Raw genomic sequence first — 26,401 nt, 5'->3', positions numbered from 1 at the left:
TTAAATTCATGTAAGTTCATTACTGAATTTATTGCACTCGTTTGATAAAATAATAGTATTCAACTCGTGCAATAAACTCAGTATTGAACTTACACTCGTTCAATATCCTCTATTTATTAAATACTTAGCTTAAATTATTAATATGTTTTTAATAACAAAATGCAAAGGTATTTTCCTCAAAGTGTAAAAAGTGCACCTTTTTTTCCACGAAAAGTCTACGGCGCTTTCCAAAAAGTAATACGAAGGCCCTACGAACCAAGAACAATGATAGATAATGTTATTCCCATTTATCAGTGTTCCCACTTGTCTGAATATTTGGGGGTACATGTACCCCCAACCAAAAACATTTCGGGGTACTGTACACAATGCATATTCGGGGGTACAGCCAAACTCCTCACAGCGGTTACTTCCCCTGATCTGTACAGTAACAAGTAGCAAAGCGTGACGTAACCGCCGTGAGGAGTTTGGGGTACAGCAGCTTGACAACTGTAATAGGCTATTAGCAAACATATTTAAGTCTATATCAATTTTTACAACATCTTAGAATTATTCACCAGGCACCATGGCATTAATCTTCATATTAATGACATTAATCAACTGAATGCTGATTTGCTGCCATCATATTAAAATGTATTTTAACCAAATTGCAACTGAACATTTTTTCTCTCTCTTTTTTCGCCTTTGCAAACCTTAAAAGCTTCGAAGATGACCAGCATTACAAGCTACTTTGGGGTCATCATTTACCTTGAACTTCTAAATAATCAATCAAATCATTCTTCCACGGTATGACCGCCAAGAATTGAAGCTAGCTGATCCGCCTTATTTTGCAGACAGTCATGTTGTTTTTACTTTTACAGGAAATAAATTATTGACTGCTTTACTAATAAAATTATGTTATCCAGCGATAAAATCACCGATTTGGATATATTATTTCAATTCTATTAACACGACATCAACAAATAAATGCTGCCGTACCTGATATACATGTATATAGCAAAATTGCGCCTGATTTGTTTCTCTACTTAATGTCAGCGCATCGGATTTTATAGCGGTCCTACATCACATGTATAATGATTACGTCACATGTCTTACACTTTCGGTGATGTACCGACACTTCGTACGTAACTTATTCCACGAAAGGGGGTCAAATGGTAAGCCAGTTATAGTTCATATTTTAAAAAATATAGAACTTATTCACCGTAGGGAACGTGTTACAGTATCGCGTTTTTCGGTTACAGTATAGAATTTTAAAGATGGAGGATTATTTGTTAGGAAGAGAGGTAGGTGATTTTTTTTCCGGTCCAATCTACAAGTAGTTTAGTTTCTAAAAGATGTTTTTGTGCTTCGCTTGTAAGGAACAGAATCCGGAATCTAGTCATATATTTATTCAGACCCTGCACCGCAGATTTATCTCTATATTGTCTCATAAATGTGCAGATTTGACAGTTTTAAAATTTGAATCGAGAGACCAACGCATTTTTCTGCAATTTTGACATTATTTATGCATGCCTAGAAAAAGTAAATCTGCAAAACGTTAGTCCTTGATGTTAGGAAACGTTTATAAAAATAAATGACCAGTTGAACCTATTTTCCTGTTGGTAAATGCGTTTGAAAAAATAAATAGAGGATATTTGTTTAGTTCAGTGTAAGATCGGAATATATTTCACCGAGTGAGCACCAAAAGGTATATTTCACGAGTGGCGCAGCCACGAGTGAAATATGAACTTTTGGTGTTCACAAGGTGAAATATATTTCGATCTTAAACTAAACTAAACAAATTTTCTTTTTATTACATGCAAATAAACTTTTTAAAAAGACATTAAACCTAATACTGAATGAAAGCACGCCAAATAATAATACAACATGACGTCATTTACGACGTCACGTCATTAAGTTGGTACCCAGTACTGTGCACGCTGGTATTACACTGAAACAACGTAAGGGGCTTAAATTCAAAACAGTGAAATTATCAAAGTGGTAATTTCACTGTTTCAAACAGTGAGATTACCAGTTTTATATCACTGATATATTTCTATAAACCACCGAAAAGCATGTAATAAACAATGTTACAGTATAGAGCGAGGTAATTTGTGCAGGGTTACAGCATAGACCTAGCGATTTGTATCCGATTTTGTTACAGTTTATACCCAGATTTCGGTTACAGTTTAGACTTCGATATTTTCTATATAATTATACTAGGTAAACTGTATGAATGTTACATAGACTTTTAAATCTCTGTGAGCTTATTGGCCCCATGGCTATTCGTCCGTCTGTCGTACACATGTGTGTGCAATCTTATCCGCTCAGTAACTACTTGACTATTTATGTGATGAAATTTACATGACTTTCTACCTTCTCATCTCGAACCAAAAATATTCAAATCAAATCATGATCATGGCGTCATTTCGAATGCTTCTTTGTTGAAGTTACGATTATTTTGTCATTATTAAATAAAAAGTCGTTTTTTTCTTTCAGACATCCTGAATAGCAGTTTTCATGTTTCTGAAAAAGAAAATAATATTGAAAGTTATAGAATATGAAAGATGATAAACAAGATCAACAAGGAAAGGCGGCGTTCAATGAATGCAACCCCCATATGACCCAGCAACAAGAACCAGTACGTGGCAAGGAGCCCAGGCGGACCCCAAACAAAATCAGGACAGTATAAAAAAATAAGGTCAGACAATTACAATATCTTCTCTAGTGAGTCTGATGGAGGTACATAATAGTGGCAGAGTCGGGATAAGGCCGTCGACTTCAAATCATCTTTCATTTACTGCTGTAGTTGAAATCCAATAATGACTTTGGATTCTTTGTATGTGAGGAATCTATCAAGCTAATTTACGGAAGGTCGGTGGTTCTAGTCAGGCGCTCGTGTCTGAAATGTTTCACAAAGGGTATCTCCATGGGGTCTTTCTTTACACTAAAGCAGGAATTAATGTTTTCACATGACCTCAGTGTCGTTGAAACTTAAAATCCAAGAAAGCCAAACGTAACGAAATTCCAACACAACAAAATTGAAAATGTTCATAAACCCTTTTAAATACTTACAAAATACATTATGGTAGATGAAAATTCCAACTTAAAATAGAATTTAATGTTGCAGTATTGCTCACTTAAACACTGTTTAATCATTCCTAGGGTATTGCCTGCTTGTTAATTGTGTCTTTTGACAGCTTATCTATAATATGCAGGCTTCATAACCACCGACCGATCCCCTCTCAAAATTTCATTTTGTTTAGTTTCACTCATGGTCTCTCTTCGCTCTCTCGCCCACTAGTTTTAAACCCGGGTCGGGGGGGGTGGGGGTAATTATGCCGGTTTTCCATAGAATTGGCCATAAAGTCCGGTTCGCCATCACCGTGGCACGCATAGCAGCCTGGCACATCTGAGCCCAGCCTACAGCTAGCTCTCCGCAACCTAGCCAGCCCTGTCCCTAAAGAAAACTAAGGAAAATACAAACATATCGTAAACCGTCAGCGAAATGAGTCTAGTGTAGCAGTCACATCCTTGAACGTTCCATGATAACTGCCATATGAATTACCATCCACAATGTTACAAATCTGAAATATGCTGCTAAGACCCGTTTCATTGTTAAATGTGAAGTTCTGCCGGTGCTAGGAGGCTAATTTCCACGGCTGATACTCGGTAGTCTTTGCAGTCAATGAACCTATACAGTTAGTCAATGGCCCTGTCAAAGCATTTCTATATGTCGCGAACTATCCCATGTTGAGCTTCTGTTAAGGTATTTTCATTTTTTTTTCTCTCTTAAACTACTTTATATAATTCACTAAATAGGCATTATTATAATGTGTAATGAAATCAAGCTAATAATTATTCTTCTCTTCATACAATTCGATAAAAGTTACTGTTGTTGTCGTTGAAAACAGGATTACTTAGGACATTACTTATTCTGTCTCAAAAAGTCTCAATCTGAAACTTAAAGTAAGAAATATTAGCAAACTATACTTTTCTGCTGAAGAAAAAAAGTAATACAACCTTTCAGATGTATTATATAATAGAAAAGGTATGAGTTATTTCATAAAAAATAATGGATACACGAACTTTGTTTGAAATTTGGCAAGTATCTTAAAGCCCCAGTCACATTAGAGCTTACGACCAGTGAAGGACCAGTTTCACGATCACCAGTGACCTCTGGTCGCGGACAATCTTTTAAAACGTCTTACGACGGTCATCGGTGATCTTTGACAGTCGTAGGCTATCTTATTTAGGTCCCACGACCAATTTCAGTCGTAGAGAGGTTTTTGAGCTTGCACAAAAACCTCCTTGCGATCAAACAGGTCGCTAGTGATCTTATAAGGTCTTAGACTGTCGCACGATGGTCGTTCGGAAGTGCGACAATCTTACGACAGTCTTTACAAATTGCCACTAGTCACTGATAATCTTGAATAGTCTTTAGTAATCGTGTGATGGTCGTACGACTAGTTGTAGGTGATCGCATGACAGGTCACGGGTAGTCGTAAGTAATCCCACACAATCTTGAGACCATCGTACGTTTGCTTATGACCTGTCGTGCGATTGTCAATGATGACTGGTCTTACGATAGTCGCAGAAGTACATTTATACGTGCAAAAATGGTTTTGGTCGCAGACAATCGCTGATGATCGTCAGTTTTACAAGTCGCCGGTGGTCGCAAGTAATTTTAAGCTTTAGTGTGGCTGGGGTTTAAACTGTAACAGAAATCTGGGTATAAACTGTAACAAAATTGGATCAAAGTCGCTAGGTCTATGCTGTAACCCTTCAAAATTAACCTCGCTCTATACTGTAACATTGTTTATTTTTTCAATCGCATTTTACCAACAGGAAAATAGGTTCAACTGGTCATTTACTTTTATAAACGTTTCTAAACATAAAGGACTAACGTTTTGCAGATTTACTTTATCTAGGCATGCTTAAATAATGTCGGAATGGGAGAAAAATGCGTAAGTCTCTCGATTCAAATTTTTAAACCGTCAAATCTGCACATTTATGAAACAATATAGAGATAAATCTGCGTGCAGGGTCTGAATGAAATATATGACTAGATACCGGATTCTGTTTCCTTACAAGCAAAGCACAAAAAACATATTTTAGAAACTACACTACTAGTAGAATGGACCTGAATGAAAATCACCTACCTCTCTTCTCATAAATAATCCTCCATCTTGAAAATTCTATACTGTAACCGAAAAACGCGATACTGTAACACGTTCCCTACGGTGTTATTGCTGCGCTCCGCTAGGCTACGCTTGCAATAAGTTTCATATTTTTTTAAAATCTAAACTATAACTATAACGTAAACCAGGTTTACGAGATACTTTTTATTTATCAGTTCCATGTTTATTGAGATACGAAACATTTCTGGCGTCATAATATACTCTATTTATAGACAAAAGACGAGAAGAATACAAGATGAAAGTGGCTAGTGTTTGCCATTTTTTGGCCTTTCTATTCTGCTTGTTCTGGGACTAAGACGGATGGTAATAGTGTACATGTGAATCTCTAGGAATTTAAGCCCAGTATAGATAATATCTCGGTGATTAACATAAGTCGCGAATATAATGTAGACTGTACAATGGGAGTTTGGAAAGTGAGTAATGAACTATGGTTGTGTTCATATTGAGAGCCACTTATCTTGTTATGTAACTCATTTCAACATCATATCTTGATGCTTAAGGTCCTGGGCAACAAAAATACCATGTATATGTTAGTGTTTATCCGTGCTGTTCTTACAGAAATTAGAAACTTCTCGATGGGTGAGCGATAGCGACAGGAGAAATGTTTCTAATTTCTTCTTGTAGAACAGCTACGGATAAATACTAACATACTTAGTGTCAAGCTTTATTTGGCCTCATTATTAATTCACTTAATTACGTCACTACGCGGTTTCTATGAAGTACTATGGAAAAAAGTTAGGCGACTATGAACTGGAATTTCGATATAGTAGCGCCCATTCTCAATAAAATAAAGCATTTTGAGGTTGAAAAATTATTAAAATTTGATGTTGTCATTGTGTCATTTTTTTTTTTCGCTGAAAAATAAAAGTTTAGGGTATTTTGCAAGTTTTGCCAGAAATATTTTGAACAAGAAACTATAATATAACAGGATGGCATTTATTTCGGTAATGACACTGTATTTCTTCGGTAACGTAGATTTCAGATCTAATAATGTAACATATTGGCTGCATATTAATAACAAATGTCTGTAAAATATATCAAAATCTGTAAATTCTCTATCTAGAGGGACTTTCTAACCCAGGAAAATTCAAGGAAGTTGGGTACCTTGCTAATTTTCAGTTAATTTCTTCAAAGTTAAATATTCGTAGAAAGCAAAAATAGTCTATTTTAGAAATGATTATTTTATGTCTTCATTCAAAGGATATATATCATATATAATATATGAGAGGTCGAGTGCATACACTACGGTGTTCCGTTTGGACACGTTTGGGCAATCGTGACATTTTATTTATTCTGTACCCGCGATGCACGATGGTACGATGGTGAAAACGCGATGGCACGATGGTACGATGGTGAAAACACGATGGTACGATGGTGAAATCACGATGGTACGATGGTGAAATCTCGATGGCGCGATAGAACGATGGTGAAAACGCGATGTTACATCGCGTTTTCACCATCGTACCATCGTGATTTCACCATCGTACCATCGTGATTTCACCATCGTACCATCGTGATTTCACCATCGTACCATCGCGTTTTCACCATCGTACCATCGCGCTATCGTGTTTTCACCATCGTGCCATCGCGCTTTCACCATCGTGCCATCGCGATTTCACCATCGTACAATCGCGATTTCACCATCGTACCATCGCGATTTCACCATCGTACCATCGCGTTTTCACCATCGTACCATCGCGTTTTCACCATCGTGCCATCGCCTTCCGGTGGACACGCGCATTGTACATCTTTATCAACAATGGATGAATGCATAACTATGTATTATGTGAGAGGCTATACATATCGAGACATTTTAAATATAGTGAGGCTTAAAACGGGATTTTGATCTCAGCACAGACTATTTAATAAGAGTTGTGTATTAAGATTCAATCATTATAAAAACCTTTATGCACTATGCTTTATTCATTCTTGTCTAGATATCTATAACACAATTTTTTTAAGGTTTTATATCATAAATATGATGCTCAAATTAAGATAAGTTCCAAAAAGCATTATTTGTAAAGATGTTACCGAACTTAACATTTCATGTAAATAAAGGGAGGTAATAAAAATTATTTTCTGTAAAGTCTAAGTCAAATTTTTCAATAAGAAATGAATGCATATATTTAATGATTACATATAATATGTATAAATATTTGCAGTAACATATTTTACATATTCTCGATGTTTGAAAATTGTTTATATTAAAGCATTATTATAAAAATATATATATAATTTCACTGAAGTGTGGTGTTAGCTCAACAGGTACAGCGATTTGGACTGTGAATCGGGCGATCGGGTTGGATTCCCCCGACGGGTGCAGGTCACTTTCGTTGTGATTGATCATGAAATCCTTTCTACGGTCATTGACACTGGTCTCTGCTCTGCAGAAGTTTCAGTTCCTTGCGAAAGTGAAGGCAACTAGTACTGGTAAACTGCTTGACAGCCTGCCAGGAAAATGCGGTGGTTGAACTGTGCTCTTGTGAATTCAATGTGGCTTACTGTCATGATCGGATGTGAAAACTATCACCACAACCACCACGGTGTACAACCTCAATTACAACATACAAAATCTTTAGAACGGTACAAAATTGTCTTTTGGTATAGCTGTCATGTGTGTTTTTTTTTTTCCAATTATTCTTGCTTGGATATGGAAGTATGAAAAATCACAATACGTTCAGGTATTAGAAAGTAAATTATAAAACAAAATGAAAATAAAAGGAAAATTAAAGAAAATACTGAGCCAGAAAATGATGCATCAAGAGCTCATACATATAGATAAGATAATTCTATTTCCCGAGACTATTAGAATGTGTATGCCTTAAAGTGAGAAATGTTTGCCCTTGACCTGGTCCGATTGGGAATTTAAAGCCAAAGAATATTATATTACTATGGAAGATTAATTATTACTGCAAAAATTGTAAATTCGGCGCTATAATCCGAGCATAGGTTCCAGTGCCAGACCTGGGGATTGATCAGTAATTTACTTAATTACAATTACTTTCAGATTTTATTGTTATAGATTATGATTGAATTCTCAGATTTGCCTCTGTAATCAATTAAATAACATAAGAGAACAGAAGAAAACGTTATTTTACTTTGATTTGTACATAAATGTAGTACATTATCAGAAAAGTACAGAACATTAACTCAAGTTACATATAATATAACACATGAGTATACATAACAGTGGTGAATATTTGTTAATTTTAACACATGGCATGATATTATTTTTAAGGTATTTGTAAGAGGAAAATAAATAATTATCATGAGAAATGAAAAAAGAAAAAAACAAACAAACAGCTACCGCCTGAAGATATTCATGATTTTCATGATACATTGATCAAAATGTATAAACAATACATTTTCAATACTTATATAGAGGATATTGAATGATTGTAGTTTAATACTAAATTTATTGAACGAGTTGAATAAAATCATATTATGCGAGCCTCTAACGAGCATAATATTGTTTTATTCAACGAGTTCAATAAATTTAGTATTGAATCTACACGAATATAATATTCTATTTATCACATATATAAAATAAGAACAGTAAACTGTTAAAATGAGTAATTTTTCAATGACGCGTCTATAGTGTAACGCTAACATTAGCGCGCTTTAACGCTATGTTTCTATATAGCGCAAATGACGTCACGTCAAAGTGTTATTACATAGAGGATATTTGTTTGTTTGTGTGTAAGATGAAATTTTATTTCATCGAGTGGGCTTTAAAAACAGTATTCTCACGAGTGGCGTAGCCACGAGTGAGAATACTGTTTTTAAAGTTCACGAGATGAAATAAAATTACATCTTACACAACAAACAGACAAATTTTCTTTTTATTTTATGCTTTAAAACAAGTTAAAACGAAATTTCCATAATTTTAACGTTGATATTAAAATCTGTTTCCCCCGTTGAGAGCCCCATTTAGAGGGAATTTCTCATTAAAATCAAGAAGTCTTGAGCTGAAAAATAAGTCCGCCAATGAAGGTTAAATGAATGTGATATTTATTCATCTTATTAAAAAATATGAATGATCGCTTGTTTTAATAATAAAAACAAACAATTCTTGTAGGAGAAAAAGTCCAACCATCCATCCATATTTCTGTTACTTACTGCGAATTTATATTAGACCTGGCTTTGTAAAATGTAAACGGCAGCCATTTTTTAAAGTCGTGTATTTCATGGGAGGAAAATAATTGTGTAAGATACAGAAGGATATAATTTGGATTTGTTAGTCATACACCTTTTTTAAAAGAAAGAAAACTTATTTGAGGATTGTAACAGACAAAAAATAAGTGTTGACAGAAGTGAAAACATTCAGAAAAGGAGCTAGGAAAATGGAAAACTTGGAAGCTTGCTAAGGCATTGTAAGGAACGCTGGGTTGATTTACTTATTTTACGAGTGATAGCTGTCAATGCTTTTCAATTTTTCATAAAGCATACGGCAGTTATTGCTCGTAGGATACTTTAATATGCCCAAATGTCATCAAGAGCAGTTTTGCATGGGGAAGGAATGTATTTTTCAGACTGTAAAAACGAAACAAAAAAATTTAGAGACGAAATTTTGTGATTGGAATTTGAAGGAATAGAAGTAAGTTTTCTCTCTTTTAATACTTTTGACATTTATGTTATTTATCTATTTCAGCTTTGCTATTTTTTTAACAGCCTGATATTGTCAGAATTGTCAGTAAAAATAAAATTGAGGTACCACATGGGGAAAATCTTAAAAAAGTAGTTTCGTCATTGAAAAAAAGTGAAATTATATTTTGATAATTTTCACTGTGAAATTATCAAATATAATTTTCACGGATAAATCAGTAATCCACTGAAAAGCATAAAATAAATAGAGGATATTTGTTTGTTTGTGTGTAAGATGAAATTTTATTACCCTTCCAGATTTTTTCCGCCTTTTTGATTGGATATTGATCACCCGAAAGAAATTGATATAACCGAGCCAGACGGGTAATATACACACTAAATTTCCCCGTTTGGTACCCAACGTTGTAAACAACATGCGCGGAGATGATGCGCGTACGGTTCGATTTTACGCGGTGTAAATTCCGATTTAAAAGCACTTTTTAACTGTCAAATGATAAATATTTACCAAAGTAGAGTTATGATACATATAACCATCAGTATCGAAAACAAATATGACCTTGTGAAAGCTTGATATTAATTACAAAAAAGTGCGTTCAATAGACTACTCCTTTTCTCTTGTTTACTTTTGTAAGGTACGGGAAAAATACGTCATGTATTTATGTGACGTCATGTTGTGACGAAGAGGTATCCTAAAGGGAATCTTAGTTCGACGTTTCATTTGAAACAGCAATGATTATTTAAAAAATCGTCTAAACTCGGCAGGGGAATGGTAATAAAATTATTATTTTGGTTTTGGAGTGATATATGTGGATATATTACCTGCCAAGATAAAATATCACCCTCGCCTAACGGCTCGGGTGATATAAAATCTTAACAGGTAATATATCCACATATATCACTCCAAAACCAAAATAACATATATTATTTCATCGAGTGGGCTTTAAAAACAGTATTCTCACGAGTGGCGTAGCCACGAGTGAGAATACTGTTTTTAAAGTTCACGAGATGAAATAAAATTACATCTTACACAACAAACAGACAAATTTTCTTTTTATTTTATGCTTAAAAACAAGTTAAAACGAAATTTCCATAATTTTAACGTTAATATTAAAATCTGTTTCCCCCATTGAGAAGCCCCATTTAGACGGAATTTCTCATTTAAAACAAGAAGTCTTGAGCTGAAAAAAAAGGTCCGCCAATCAAGGTTAAATGACGGTAATATTTTATTCATTTTATCAAAAAATATGAATGATCGCTTGTTTTAATTAATAAAAACAAAAACAAATTCTTGTAGGAGAAAAAGTCCAACCATCCATCCATATTTCTGTTACTTTACTGCGAATTTATATTAGACCTGGCTTTGTAAAATGTAAGCGGCAGCCATTTTTTAAAGTTGTGTATTTCATGGGAGGAAAATAATTGTGTAAGATTCAGAAGGATATAATTTGGATTTGTTAGTCATACACCTTTTTAAAAGAAAGAAAACTTATTTGAGGATTGTAACAGACAAAAAATAAGTGTTGACAGAAGTGAAAACATTCAGAAAAGGAGCTTGGAAATTGGAAAACTTTGAAGCTTGCTAAGGAACGCTGGGATGTTTTACTTATTTTACGAGTGATGGCTGTCAATGCTTTTCAATTTTTCATAAAGCATACGGCAGTTATTGCTCGTAGGATACCTGCAAGCAAGAATAATTGGGAAAAAAAAAACACATGACAGCTATACCAAAAGACAATTTTGTACCGTTCTAAATAAAGATTTTGTATGTTGTAATTGAGGTTGTACACCGTGGTGGTTGTGGTGATAGTTTTCACTTCCGATCATGACAGTAAGCCACATTGAATTCACAAGAGCACAGTTCAACCACCGCATTTTCCTGGGCAGGCTGTCAAGCAGTTTACCAGTACTAGTTGCCTTCACTTTCGCAAGGAACTGAAACTTCTGCAGAGCAGAGACCAGTGTCAATGACCGTAGAAAGGATTTCATGATCAATCACAACGAAAGTGACCTGCACCCGTCGGGGGAATCCAACCCGATCGCCCGATTCACAGTCCAACGCTGTACCTGTTGAGCTAACACCACACTTCAGTGAAATTATATATATATTTTTATAATAATGCTTTAATATAAAACAATTTTCAAACATCGAGAATATGTAAAATATGTACTGCAAATATTTATACATATTATATGTAATCATTAAAATATATGCATTCATTTCTTATTGAAAAATTTGACTTAGACTTTACAGAAAATAAATTTTTATTACCTCCCTTTATTTACATGAAATGTTAAATTCGGTAACATCATTTATGATATAAAACCTTAAAAAATTTGTGTTATAGATATCTAGACAAGATGAATAAAGCATAGTGCATAAAGGTTTTATAATGATTGAATCTTAATACACAACTCTTATTAAATAGTCTGTGCTGAGATCAAATCCCGTTTTAAGCCTCACTATATTTAAAATGTCTCGTATAGCCTCTCACATAATACATAGTTATGCATTCATCCATTGTTGATAAAGATGTACAATGCGCATGTCCACCGGAAGGCGATGGCACGATGGTGAAAACGCGATGGTACGATGGTGAAAACGCGATGGTACGATGGTGAAATCGCGATGGTACGATGGTGAAATCGCGATGGTACGATGGTGAAATCGCGATGGCACGATGGTGATGGCACGATGGTGAAAACACGATAGCGCGATGGTACGATGGTGAAAACGCGATGGTACGATGGTGAGATCACGATGGTACGATGGTGAAAACGCGATGTAACATCGCGTTTTCACCATCGTACTATCGCGCCATCGCGATTTCACCATCGTACCATCGTGATTTCACCATCGTACCATCGTGTTTTCACCATCGTACCATCGTGCCATCGCGTTTTCACCATCGTACCATCGTGCATCGCGGGTACAGAATAAATAAAATGTCACGATTGTCCAAACGTGTCCAAACGGAACACCGTAATACACAAATGTTGTATTAGCATTTTTTTTCAAAACATTCAACTTTCAACTTTCTTAATATTTGGAAATTTATTGCTAAGCAGTTCTATATTTATCCCCATATAGGATGTCACGTATGTTTCATTTTATTTAAATGCAAGTAAAGGTTGAGAAAACAATTTTATTTTTTGTAAAATAATTTATATTTATGGATATTATATTAACATTATTATATATAGAATGAAATACGGCCAGTAAGCTCTTTGCAGAAACGAATTACTTGTTGCTGAGAACATCAATATCTTGTAATATAATTTTAACATTTCTGCTGGTACATCAACATATTATTAACATATCTTTCCTTTGTAAAAACACTTTTGTATCTTCTTACATCTAACACTAGGTAACCGTTACTAACAGGCATGCTAATCCAAACTTTATCTTTAATTTTCAAAAATTGTTGAAATGTAAGTTGGAGTAACGTATGTTTCACACTCGCTTATTTATGAACTTTATCACGGTATTGAAACTTACATGTAAAATCGACTTTTTTTGTTTAGGAATCAAATGTACATCATTCTATTGTCATAAAAATGCAAGTTTATGTTTTTATATATGCATGTGTAAACAATATAAAGTCTGTTTGATAAAAGTAACGTTTGTTTCACTGTGGTTACTTAAACAAGTTAAAACTCGACATTTACTTACTAATGTCAAATTGAAGTTAATGTTGCTGTTATACGTGCTTTCTGACTTCAATTTCCCTTTTGATAAACTTACTTTAAAATCTTGATAACGTATGTTTCTGTAACGTATGTTTCATATTTACATTGAAAGTGGGTTAAAAAAATGACGCAAGACCGTTTAACCCGCCATAATTTGTGGTTAATGTATCAGAGTTACACACATGTTAATTTTCTTTCTTGTTTGGATTGTTCTTTGAATGGAATGGCTCTTAAATAATGGTAACGTATGTTTCTTTTTAAAATGCTGTTAAAAAGATTTGAATAAAAAATGAAAATTTCCGAAAATAGAATGATATTTGAGAGGCTGCAAGCTTATTTTTACTTATAATTATATATATGCTGTATAATAAAGCATGCATCGATTCAATTATGTAATTTCGGTTTCACTTCTTATTTATTTATTATGCATTTGGCGACATTTGATCATCCATTATATCAATGAGGTTTTAACAGTCAAATATAATTTTTACCAATAATCGGGTTCATATACACACAGCAATGACTAATTGCAAATGTTTCGTTTATTCTTGAACTTATTTTTCTGAAACACAATTTCAAAGTTGAAAATTCTAGGTGGCGATCGACAGTAACGTATGTTACATTTTAGGGCATTAATGGTACTTGTTAAAGAAAAATAACAGATAGAAATGTAAAACTGAGAGAGTTCCTATTAGACAAAGTGGCAGCCACCTTTCTAACGACATTTTGACCTCAAGAAAAACATTCGTATAAGAGCTACCCAGTGCAACATCAAATGCTGTGTTTTATTGAGAATGAGCGAGTATCGACTTTTCTTCTTCTATGAAAATTAACACTCACAATTTTTAAGAAATACAGCGTTTTCATTGGATGACAAATAAAGCTGGACACTAAATAACTGTATTGTTATGGTAGATAGATTTCGCTCGCTGTCAATAAGAAATGCCCTTTTTAGAGTCAAATAGGGTCCTAATTAAAAAGTTGCATTTTGCTTACTGAGTCTCATCATATAATCAATATGCATAAATCTGTTAAAATTAGCATTTTCATGTAAAAGGCTGTTCATTTCTAGTATTTGATTTTTATAAATAGCTGCATGTGGTCGAAGATGGTACAACCCTTTATTCAAGCTTTGTTGTAACGGCGTCCTTAGTTTGAGAGGATCCGGCAGAAGATGTTGTGAAACAAGACCGTACGACCCTTCATTCAAGATTTGTTGTAACGGCGTCCTAAATTTTAGATCCGGCAATAGCTGTTGTGGAACAAGACCGTACAACCCAATCTTTAAAAGGTGTTGTAATGGATATTTGTGCAAGAAGTCTCTTTAAGTTCGTTTATGCATTGACAATTCTTTCATTGCTTTGAAAAACAACAACAACAACTTTTAACCTAAAAGTTCAATAGTTAAAAACATTGGAACACGTGAAAATGGACAGCTTTTTTTTATATTATTGATGTTATGTAATTGGTTTCAAAGTAAATGATCGATAACAATATCTTATGATTTATTCTATTTCCATATACATGTGTTACTTTAGACTTAAAACTATTATATTGCACGTGACGTCGCTTTTCGAGGCTGTTTCCTATATTGACTGATAGAAGGTTCCGATAACAAATAACCTACGGCAAGAAAAACTTGTTGTGGTACTAATACTTTACAACATACAATGTTGTCATGAATAAGCGCGGCATAGTATAGTGAGACATCAGGAAAACCCTGCGTTGTATATTCATGAGATATACGCCGATATGATTTCAGGCATAGGATAGGAAGTTGCAATTACATGTCATTCCATTTGTTTTCAAAAGGCGTAAATAATTTTCAATTTTAAAACGTTCGTCACACGTTGATTCAAATCAACTTAACAACCTTCAATAATGTAATTTACATTTGCATTTTTTAACCTTTCCTTCATCCTTCTTTCAGATTTTTCAATTCCCGAATTATTTAGAGGTTAATAGTCATTATCCGATACAATGGCTCGAAAATGTCCATAACGGGCTTAAAAGAATTCGGGTGCCATTATCGCATATGATTAAGAGCAATGAAATGTTTTTTGATTTTTTTTTATAAACTATTCCAGGTCTTCCATGAAATGCTGCATTTGGACATCTAAACGAATCTCAAGATTTCAAGATTTTATTATTCACTCAATACACAATACATGTAAATATGAGGTAAATAACAAATTACAAATGTTAACGAGGTTAATAGTATGTAACTCACACATCTTACAATATTCTTTTAACATAGACAGGAGAAAGTTTTACATTCATACAAAATAAAATGAATTATTTCAAAAATATTTATCAAAGTTTAATATAATAATTCAGTTCAATATTTTTCTAAGATTATTTTTATAAACATGCAAAGTTTTTTATATATCACATAATTTGAGGGGTCAGTGTTCATTAATTTATCAAACTTTATTATATTTGGATTTCTATAATAGATTTCAGAGATATATTTTTTTCTATCCGTGTTAAGATTTGGGCATTCTTATAGAAAATGAAATTCGTCGCCTATGTTATGATTGCATAGAGTGCATTTTCTCTGTTCTAAAGGGATTCTATGCCAGTTTCCAGTTTCGACAATTATATTTGAGGTATTTTTCTTAAGACATAAAATATGTTTTAAAAACTTAAGTTGCACTCTTTCAACAATGTCTAAATTTCCAAATCCCCAGATTTCACAACCATATAAAAGTATAGGTTTAACCATTTTATTAAAAAGATCAATTTGAATATTTATAGGTAAGCAGAGATGTTTGCATTTTTTAATTAAAGAATACATAGCTTTTGTAGCTTGTTTGGCAATTTCTTGCTTTGTTTTGAAAAAAGAACCAGATCTGTTAAATAAGACACCTAAATATTTGTATTCATTTACAATTTCTAAAGTTTCGTTTTTGAATGTAAAAGTGTATTCGCGTTGTCTACCTCTTGAAAATACAAGTACTTTTGTTTTAGAAGAATTTAATTTAAGTCTCCAAGCATCACAGTAATCAGCATAGATATTTATAAGGTTTTGCAAGTCTTCTGCAGATTCTGCCATTAAAACGGTGTCGTCTGCATAAAGAAGTATGAAAAGTTTTACAAAATTTATAGCTTCTGTTTGGTTGTCATCGTTTCTGAGAAATAAGACAGCGTATTTTTGACCGAAATCCTTTCCGAGTATTATAAACATTGTATTCAACGTTCTAGAAAGAGTCGAAAAGTTACGAACGCTAATTATTAGGCTCTTAAAATACGAAATGACCAAATAACAAAATGAATACCTGTTAACGATGTTTCGCACTTGGTTATAATCGTACGTCAATGGGCATGCTTTAATTGATTCTGATTGTCAGACATAAATATTTCAATCGCAATGTTACCGAAGTGGATGTTATATTCCGATTCTAATGAAAAAATGCAGGGCTTATGGAATTCATGGTGTAATCACCTTCTAAAACGTTTTAATAGATTTCCCCTTAAAACATTAGACGCTTGTACTGGAATTCGAATCTTTCATACAGAAGAAATAATATCTTGTACACTTTAGATAAAAAGGTATCGGCAATTCCAGATCGTTCACAATATGACTAAAAAGAGATAAAGATGTTATACTTAGCATTACCAAGTTGGCAAACTTTATATTAACATCGCTTTAAATGAATAGACTTGTTCTTACTGCATTAAAAGTTACCCTTAATACTATCACAAATACCGCTTCGTACAGTTTTTAAGGATATTTCATACACTACTACAATAAATTACCTTGGGTGTCTTCCCAGTTTGAGTTATCTGTCCCTGAAAGTGAGAATTATTTTTATTCAATTTGTCACTTTCATTAACATAAAAGAAAAATAAAGCATATTAATACCTAATTTTATTGTTTCACTCTCAGACATTTTGTTAAATTTAAAACAATTTAATAAATGAACTCACAGCATTTTCTTTGAAAGGGACATACCTGAAAAATGACATAGGTAACAACAGAATAAAATCCGTAACAGAGAATTCAAGAAAATTCTGCTGAAAAATGACAGGGAATAAAGCAACAACTTACATATCCATAGCTTTTCCTAAATTGTTATAATAGATCAAAATGCGTATAAACGTTACAGCATATACTATCGTGGGTTTCTTGCGCCATTTTATTCATATTACACCAGAGATGATGTACAATACACTGATGTATGATTATTATGCCTTGACATATCCGTTCATTTGCCCGTAAATTGGTATTATAATGTGCTACCTCAGTGTTTATGATAAGCTGTCGTATTCAGTGTTTTCAGCGCTTTGATTTTATTTGTGACGTTTACGATATCATTTTCTTTCAAATGTTTCAAATGGGGTATTAAAAAATAAATAAAATGCATTAAGAACGAAAATATCCATTAATTTGTTTTCGTCATCTGAAACAGTGAACATTTTGTCAAGTTTTTTATGATGCTGTAGTGGCCCTTGAAATTTCCAAAATTTAATCTTGGGAAAAAACTAAAATTTGTATAACGATTTAACATTTTAATTAAAGGCCCGTTTAGCCTCGGAAATGAATACTAGTATTTTTTTCTTTCTATTGAATGGGCAAACTTGTGTTTTATAATGTTCAATTAATGAATGAATGAAAAACTCTATTATTGTTTGATTTTAAAAGCATGTCAATTGCATTCCATTGTGAAAATAATTGTTGTTTATGTACATTATAATAAATATGTTAAAACCAGTTGCATGCTGATTATACGATCAATGCACAAACTAAATTAAATTTCGGTAGATGTTCGACAAGGTTTGTGGTATGATGAACGTATAGAGATGTGTTAAAATCTAATTTGAAAAATTATACGTGCAAAATGGTAAATGACATGTTTGTATTGTCTACATACATATTAACAATATTGGAAAATCGAGACAGCGTAAGTCGTGTTTTTTAATACTTATTTTCAACATACTGTTTTTAAGTTGTTGTATTTGTTTTTGCACTTATTTTGGTAAAGTCTATACCCTTTTTCTTAAAATAAAATTGATCTGAAATTAAATTTTTAAGTTGTTGTAATTGTTTTTGCACTTATTTTGGTAAAGTCTATACCCTTTTTCTTAAAATAAAATTGAGCTGAAATAAAATTATCACATTTTTACTTTTTATACAATAATTCCCACTTACCAAGGTACAATGTTTATATCCTGTATGTATTTAAATGGTTTTTAAATATTAGTTCAAAATAGACAGGTATATAGCCATTGACGTCCTGATATCATTAGTAGAACGTTACGTCAAAACGTCAAAATAAGGTAAACAGAAAGATCAAACAAAAATGCTACAAATACTGCAAAATGGTGCATTTATCATAATTTGTACACAATGTGTATACTTTTATCTAGCGCGTTCTACCCAAAACAAAGAAAGAAAGAAATAGTGCTCAAAGTATCTTCGCTTCGGTCTGTTTAATGTTTATGCTCTGATGGATCAGTGGTAGGAGATATGGGAAAGTATTGTGTACAAATTCTTCAAATGAGATGAGTTTTGCAGAGAAAAATCAATTGTTTAAACAAACAAAAACACATATTGCAGTCCGTTGGTGTAATGCTCGTTCTGTAAAATGTACGTCACGGTTATTTACCACTTTATTTTAGTGGGCCGATAAAAAAAACCCATAATAATGCCTTCATTGGTGGTCATTCTGAAATTTGTATTATTTCAAAGTCAGCTGACACTGACATCAAAAAAGAAGAAATATATTTGTGTAAATTATAACAACAATGTTAATATGTTTACATAAATCAAAGTTTTCTCTGCATGACTTCTATTACTATACAGTATATTTTAAGTTACGGTAATATACCTTTTAACACGTGTGTAACATTGCATTAAAATGACGTATATACGTATCCGCAGTATATAAACAAAATCACTGTGCCCTGTCTTGTGAGCCTATATAATTCACTGTGTACCCTGTCTTGCGAGTAAAAGCACATGTAACTTCCGATCACTGTACCTTACTTGGGAGCCTATATATTTTAAATTGTACCTTACTTGCGAAAACAAGAAGTAGACTTGTTTATACTGTGGTATCCATTTGTGGCATAAGTTCTTTTATTTAGTCGTCACTAAACGTACATGTATAAAGGGAGAATATATCTTGTATAAAGTTGCTCACACAATGAAAATTAAACAATAAAGTATTAACACGAGTATTGTTTTTTTTTTTTTTTTTTTTTTTTTTTTTTTTTTTTGTGAAATTATGATAGACTTCATTTGCATGTTATTCTTCTCACATCTAAAAGTCATTTTCGTTTTTCAGTTAAAATGCTCTTTTTTTGAGGTTTTGCGAGTGGCAATGACCGAACGTATCTTTGTAGGCGATTTGAAAGCATGTTAAGATATCTCTCTCCAGCTTAATTGCTGTAGCCTTATATTTATTTATCTTCTTTACTTGTTACATGTTCTGGTTGTTTACGTGCTTATAGCTGACTGGGAGAAAAACAAATCAGTAAGTAGTTATTGAAAATAAATAATACAATTTAGGATTGTTAAACCATTTTGAAAGCATTCTGATCTAACCAATAGGAAAATCTAACAATTTAAGAGCAAATTATTTGCAAAATATGCGATGTAAATGATTAAACGCGTTCTGAAATTTAAGTTAACGCTTTAGAGAATTTTCATCTCCAGTTAAATGTATAAAAGCATAAAATTAAAGTGAAGTCATGCGTGTTTGAAATACGAAACGTTTTTCTCTTTCTATTTGTAAATGTTCATAATTTACTGGTTGTATTGCTTACGTAATGTCCTTATACGAAAGTAAATTTAACTATACATGTCCAGGTAAAAGTCTTAAAATGACACTTATTCATATAAATAACAAAATTGTTGATATATAGATAGTCCATTAAAGTGCAAGCTTTATAAACTGTCGTATTTTTTCCGGCCTAAAATGAGTAAATAATAGGAGCTTTCTAAGACCCCATACAAGTGTTGTTGGCGACGCCGGTGAGCGGCGTCGTCTATTATGGAACGCTTTTAATTTTGCCTATGGAAGGAGCTGTTATTATTAGCAGTTAATTTCATGTTGTGTTAATTATTTTTATTTTGATTCGTAAAAATCAAGTAAACAAATGTGTTGTTATATTTGTATTTAATAACTTTATGTAAAAAGCATGTGCATTGTGATATTATTTTCACGAAATTGCAGGTTAAGTTTAACAGCTTGTCCCTTAGTTTTAATGACAATACTAAAACCCGGATTTCGAATATCGTTGTGGTCTAGATTGAGGCCGTATCAGTTCATTCATTCATTTATACATTTTCAAAATTTTCCTACAAGAAGAAAGTTCACCTGCAATTGAGTATAAGGATAGGTAATGGAACTGTTGTAAACGATTATCCTATTGATTTTATCCTTATTACATTTATCTGTTGCGCAGAATGGTTGTTTTTACAAAGTGTACCAGTATCCGGATGTTGAAAAGCTATCCGATTTTCTGCAATTACTGCTGACACATGGCCATCTATTTTTTTTATGAATACTTTACCATTAATTTGCATGGCTTGATAAAACTGAACCTGCAGCATTTCATAATTTTGCTGTTTAGGGTGTTCTTTTGGGTTTCAGGTTTTCTTTATTGTAAGGGGAAGTAACTCATGTTTACTAAATTATTTGTTCTTTTCTGTCTATCTTAGGTATTACTTATAATACTATTTTTGTTGTATATAATTCACCAGTTGTAAGGTCATCAAAAGCATGTTAATGTTAATGTTAGGATTTCATATTTATTTAATATAAACTGGGAATTATTAATGTTATGTGCATACATGTTATAGACAGTAGTATATTGATATGCTGAGACTTATAATTTTTCTGCATTTAAAGAGATACAGTTATGTCATTATTATTAAAGGGATGAGACTTTCATTTAAAGTTATAAATGATAAAACATGTATTGATTGAAAATGTCCTTAAACTTGGATCAAGCAATATAATTAATAAAGTCTCAAAAAATCATATTCTGAATAGTTATTCTATTTTTTTTCTAACATGTGCATAGTTTGAAAAGGACAGCTTCTGTCTTATCTATTTGTAATGAAGGGACACCGGTCTCAACCTCCAGGTCTCCTGAGTCAACCCGACAACAGACTGTACATAGAGTAGATTGTTACTTGCCCTTGAATAAATTTGTGCACTAAATTTATAGTGGGTGATTTGTGCCACATGAAAACCATCATAGTACAAAAAGTAACTGGGCGCCAGATGAAAACATGAAAATACAATCTACCACAAAGTGGTTTGTTTGTTGCATTTTCATGTTTTTGCCCGGTGCCCTTGATGCAAAATACAAATCAGCCTTCATAAAATTTCTTATGTTGGTCACAGGTTTGAGTTCTGGTCAAGCTCAAAGTTTTTCTCATCCTGTGACTGCATATAAGCATGAGTTCAATTTCCTATGCTCTGTAACATAAGAAATTCACGAACACAAATCGATATAGTGGGGAAATATGTTGTGGTTTAGAACTGTTTCATTATTAAAGAGAAAATGTGTAGCAGGCCGGATAGCTCAGTTGGTCTTCTGAAAGTCATGGGTTCGAGTCATGGTCAGGCAGTTTCAGTCAGGGTTTAGAAGTGGTTTTTCAATTGACACATGTTTGATTCATTTAACAGATTGCATTATTTGAAATGGACAAAGGCAGTATTGCATGATACTTTTAGATCTACAAAGGGCATTTGATACAGTTGAACACACTATACTGCATATGAAGAAGTTATTTTTCTTCTTCTTCATGAAACTTCAAGCATCTGCCATATATAATGACATTCTTACATGGTTTAAGTATTATCTCTGATAGTAGCTGGTTGATGTGGCTGGTACTCATTCTACTACTGCTCTGAGTACTTATGCTGTCCCCCTGATGTTCATTTTAGGTCCTCTTTTATGTCTAATATATGTCAATTACATGTCTTCAACCCTAAGCAGTAAGCTTTTATAATAATGCACAGGCACGAGTATCAGACCTTGGAAGAAAAAATATGGCCAGATTGATAAAAAACCTGTGTTCATCTTAAAAGTGTCAACAACCAAAATAAAATGTAAATAATGACCCCCTTTAAAAATATACTTGAAGTTGATAGTATATTTTTAAAGGGGATCATTATTTACATTTTTTTTTTGGTTTTTATAAATACAGTTTTTTTTTATCAATCTGGTCATCTGGTCATATTTTTTCTTCCCAGGTCTGATACTCGTGCCTGTGATTATATGCTGATGACTCAGGAATCCTTGTGTCTCATAAAATAAATCTGAAGAAATTCTTTCTTATAGCATGAGTCTTATAAGATTGCTTAATTGACTATAAATTGTCTTTGCATCTTGGCAAGACAGAGTCTATTCTTTTTTGGTTTAAGTTTCAACTTAAACTGGCCCTAGCCTCCAGGTCACATGTAATGGTACTGCTATAAAGTACACATCTTTTGTTAAGTATTTAGGTGCAAATCTGGATCAAATTCTTTTGGCGTCCCCCTTTGATGCTTTGCATCAATGATTTTCTTGTTTCTATCTGTTTTACTCAGTTGACTGCAGTCATAATCTATTGTTCCTGGTCATGTTGTCATTTCTTTTTATAACAAAATCGGCTGATTTTTTTCTTTGGTGGATATGTTTACACCTTCACAATTTTATGACTTACTAATAGACATATGTAAATGGTTATTCAAACGGTTCTTCATTATCCTAAAGGTATTGTTGAAAGTCGTTTGCGACCATATCTATTTTAATTTTTTAATTCTTTTACATTCATCTTGATGATTACTATCATTTGAATTATCTAATAAACCAGTTTTTTTCATTAGCACAGTACGAGTACTTATTTAAAAGTGTTAATTAAACAAATATACGATTCGTTTAAATGATAACCATTTTTTAAACAGAACAAATCCCCTAAATTCAAAACAGTGGCGCTGCTTGCCGCCTGCTGCATTATTCCTTAGTGTTTCCATACGGCCTATGTGTTCTTACCTTATATTCCACTGATTTTCCATTACTTTTCTGTATTGGTGTATTGGTCAGTCCCTTTTTACTTTTCATGCCATATAATTGAACAGTTACTGGTAAATTGGCCGGGTTTTTTGTTAAATATGTGACGCTACGGATCGTTGAACTTGGTCCGTTTTAATGCATTTAATATACCATTACAAAAATATCATTAACCATGATTACGTGTTGACAAAAAAGGGGCTAAAGAAGACAGTGCTGAACATCCCTGCAGTGAAAAAAATGTACAACGCTTGCATTCTTGCTATTAAAAAAAATGTAGCTCTTTTTAAAATATTTCTGAAATATTAGCTAAACAATTCATTCAAATAATATAAATAAATGAGATGCAGACATGTTTTATTGCCAAACTGCGTAACAGATTAACATTTATAAATTACTTAACTTTTAAATGTCATACTGTGTTTATTTAAGGATAGATACAAATACTCTACTAAAATGAATATTTGTTTAAAAAAATGAGTAAAGTAATTGCAAATAAACGAACGCATGATAGATTCTCAATAAGCCACAATTTACTACTTAGACGAGAGTGGGCGAGCATAAATTTCAGTTCGTAAATTTATGTAGAGATATCTATAATTTAAACGTTATGTAATATGATGGTTTGATGAAAACATTTCATAAATACATGTGTTTCGGGATTTTCTGTTCTGTGTCGAAAATATAGTACAACTAGCCATAGATGTAGTGAGCGAGACAACGTGCACTGACTGAGGTAAGTAGGAATTGTGTAAGCGGTAAATTGTTAAACAGCGTGCATATTTTGACGTCAGATCCATATAAAGTTTTCTCGGTGACGTCATTTTCTGCACTATGTTGGTTTTCTCTTGAGGCTGCCCAAATGTCATTTCAATTCCGTAAAATTCTATACAAAATGAAACGAAAAGTGTTTTTGATTTGCTTCACATCCGAGCCTACATTTGCTAGCACGCGGCGATGGCAACTGCAGATAATCTTAACAGCTAACAGTTTAAGTAAACATAAACCAAACAACAAAAACAACCCTAAAGCAAACGAAAAGTAAATAAATAAAAATAAATGAAAAGTTAGAATAAAGCGCACAAAAACGAATCGGGAAGAATAAATATTCCCAATAAACGCGGTTATCATTGGTTGCTTTTTCAAATCCATTCAATTAAGAGTACAGGCTTTAGTATTATTCATAATCAATTTTAGCAAAGTATTGAGCTATATCTTACAATGATAGTTTAGGTATGTATGTTTTAAGTTGATACATGAAAAAATGAAAACTTTCGTAAATTTGATTTACATTATTAAAATAAGTATAATTATGACTAAAATTATTTTGACTATGTAACTAGAATATGTACTTTTATCATTGAAATCATAAATTGATAATTCTGATAATAACTAGAATAATTATTATTATCATTGTAAATATCAATTTCATAATTCTGATAATTACTATAATAAGTATTATTATCATTGTAAATATCAATTTCATAATTCTGATAATTACTATAATATGTATTATTATCACTTTAAATATAAATTTAATAATTCTTATAATTATTACAGAACAGAATGTTCTATTCTGTTCTGATCATTAATAGAATAAGCATTATCACCACTGTGACTCGATTATCACAACTATCATTGATGATGAAAATTTTGATAATAATTAATACTTTTGACAAAATAAAAAAAATGAGTTTCAATACCTTTGTTCTATTGCTCATAACCACTCCAAGAAATATAGCTGGTTAAATATTTGTAACTAAAATATATTTGAAAGTTAACTATGACAAACATCCATCAGTAAACCAGGGTTACGAGATTATTTTTATTTATCAGTTCCATGTTTATTGAGATACGAAACATTTCTGGCGTCATAATATACTCTATTTATAGACAAAAGACGAGAAGAATACAAGATGAAAGTGGCTGTGTTTGCATTTTTGGCCTTTCTATTCTGCTGTTCTGGGACTATAGACGGAGGTAATACATTATGTATGGGTTAAGCCAGTTGTAATATCGATATCTTACAATAGTTGTAACTGTAAATGGAGTTTGGATAAGTGAGTAAGGAACATGGGTGGCATATGAGACACTTTCTTGTTATGTAATCATTTTCAACATATATCTTGATGCTTAAGGTCCTGGGCAAAAAATACCATATAACTGTATTGTTATGGTAGATAGATTAATCTCGCTGTCAATAAGAAATGCCCCTTTTAGAGTCAAATAGGGTCCTAATTAAAAAGTTGCATTTTGCTGACTGAGTCTCATTATATGATAAATATGCATAAATCTGTTAAAATTAGCATTTTCATGTAAAAGGCTGTTCATTTCTAGTATTTGATTTTTTATAAATAGCTGCATGTGGTCGAAGATGGTACGACCCAAGATTCAAGATTTGTTGTAACGGCGTCATCAGTTCTAAAGGATTCAGCAGTGCATGTTGTGGAACAAGACCGTACGATTCTAGATTCAAGATTTGTTGTAACGGCGTCCTCAGTTCTAAAGGATTCAGCAGTGCATGTTGTGGAACAAGACCGTACGATTCTAGATTCAAGATTTGTTGTAACGGCGTCCTCAGTTCTAAAGGATTCAGCAGTGCATGTTGTGGAACAAGACCGTACGACCCTAGATTCAAGATTTGTTGTAACGGCGTCCTCAGTTCTAAAGGATTCAGCAGTGCATGTTGTGGAACAAGACCGTACAACCCAACCTTTACAAGGTGTTGTAATGGATATTTGTGCTAGAAGTCTTGTTAAGTCGTGTATGCATTGACAATACTTTCATTGCTTTGAAAAACAACAACAACAACAACTTTTAACCTAAAATTCAATAGTTAAAAACATTGGAACACATGATAATGGACTCCTTTTTTAATATCGATGTTATGTTATTGGTTTAGAAGCAAATGATCGATA

At 32.8% G+C, this 26,401-nt stretch overlaps 1 protein-coding gene across 1 annotated transcript; it reads left to right on the top strand.

Moving 5' to 3' along the window:
* The first annotated feature begins 1,087 nt into the window (after nt 1-1,087).
* LOC132734688 (galaxin-like) lies at nt 1,088-26,401 on the top strand. Its single transcript, XM_060721477.1, has 3 exons — nt 1,088-1,151; nt 25,377-25,463; nt 25,842-26,401. Exons 1-3 carry the CDS (start codon nt 1,103-1,105, stop codon nt 26,228-26,230), a joined length of 525 nt encoding a protein of 174 aa, XP_060577460.1. The 5' UTR covers nt 1,088-1,102; the 3' UTR covers nt 26,231-26,401.

Source organism: Ruditapes philippinarum, unplaced genomic scaffold, assembly GCF_026571515.1.
Source record: "Ruditapes philippinarum isolate M1 unplaced genomic scaffold, ASM2657151v2 ctg2628_1_1_1_1, whole genome shotgun sequence".
NCBI lineage: Eukaryota > Metazoa > Mollusca > Bivalvia > Venerida > Veneridae > Ruditapes > Ruditapes philippinarum.
Note: the sequence above shows the minus strand (reverse complement) of the source record. Positions and strands in the feature narration are given on the sequence as shown.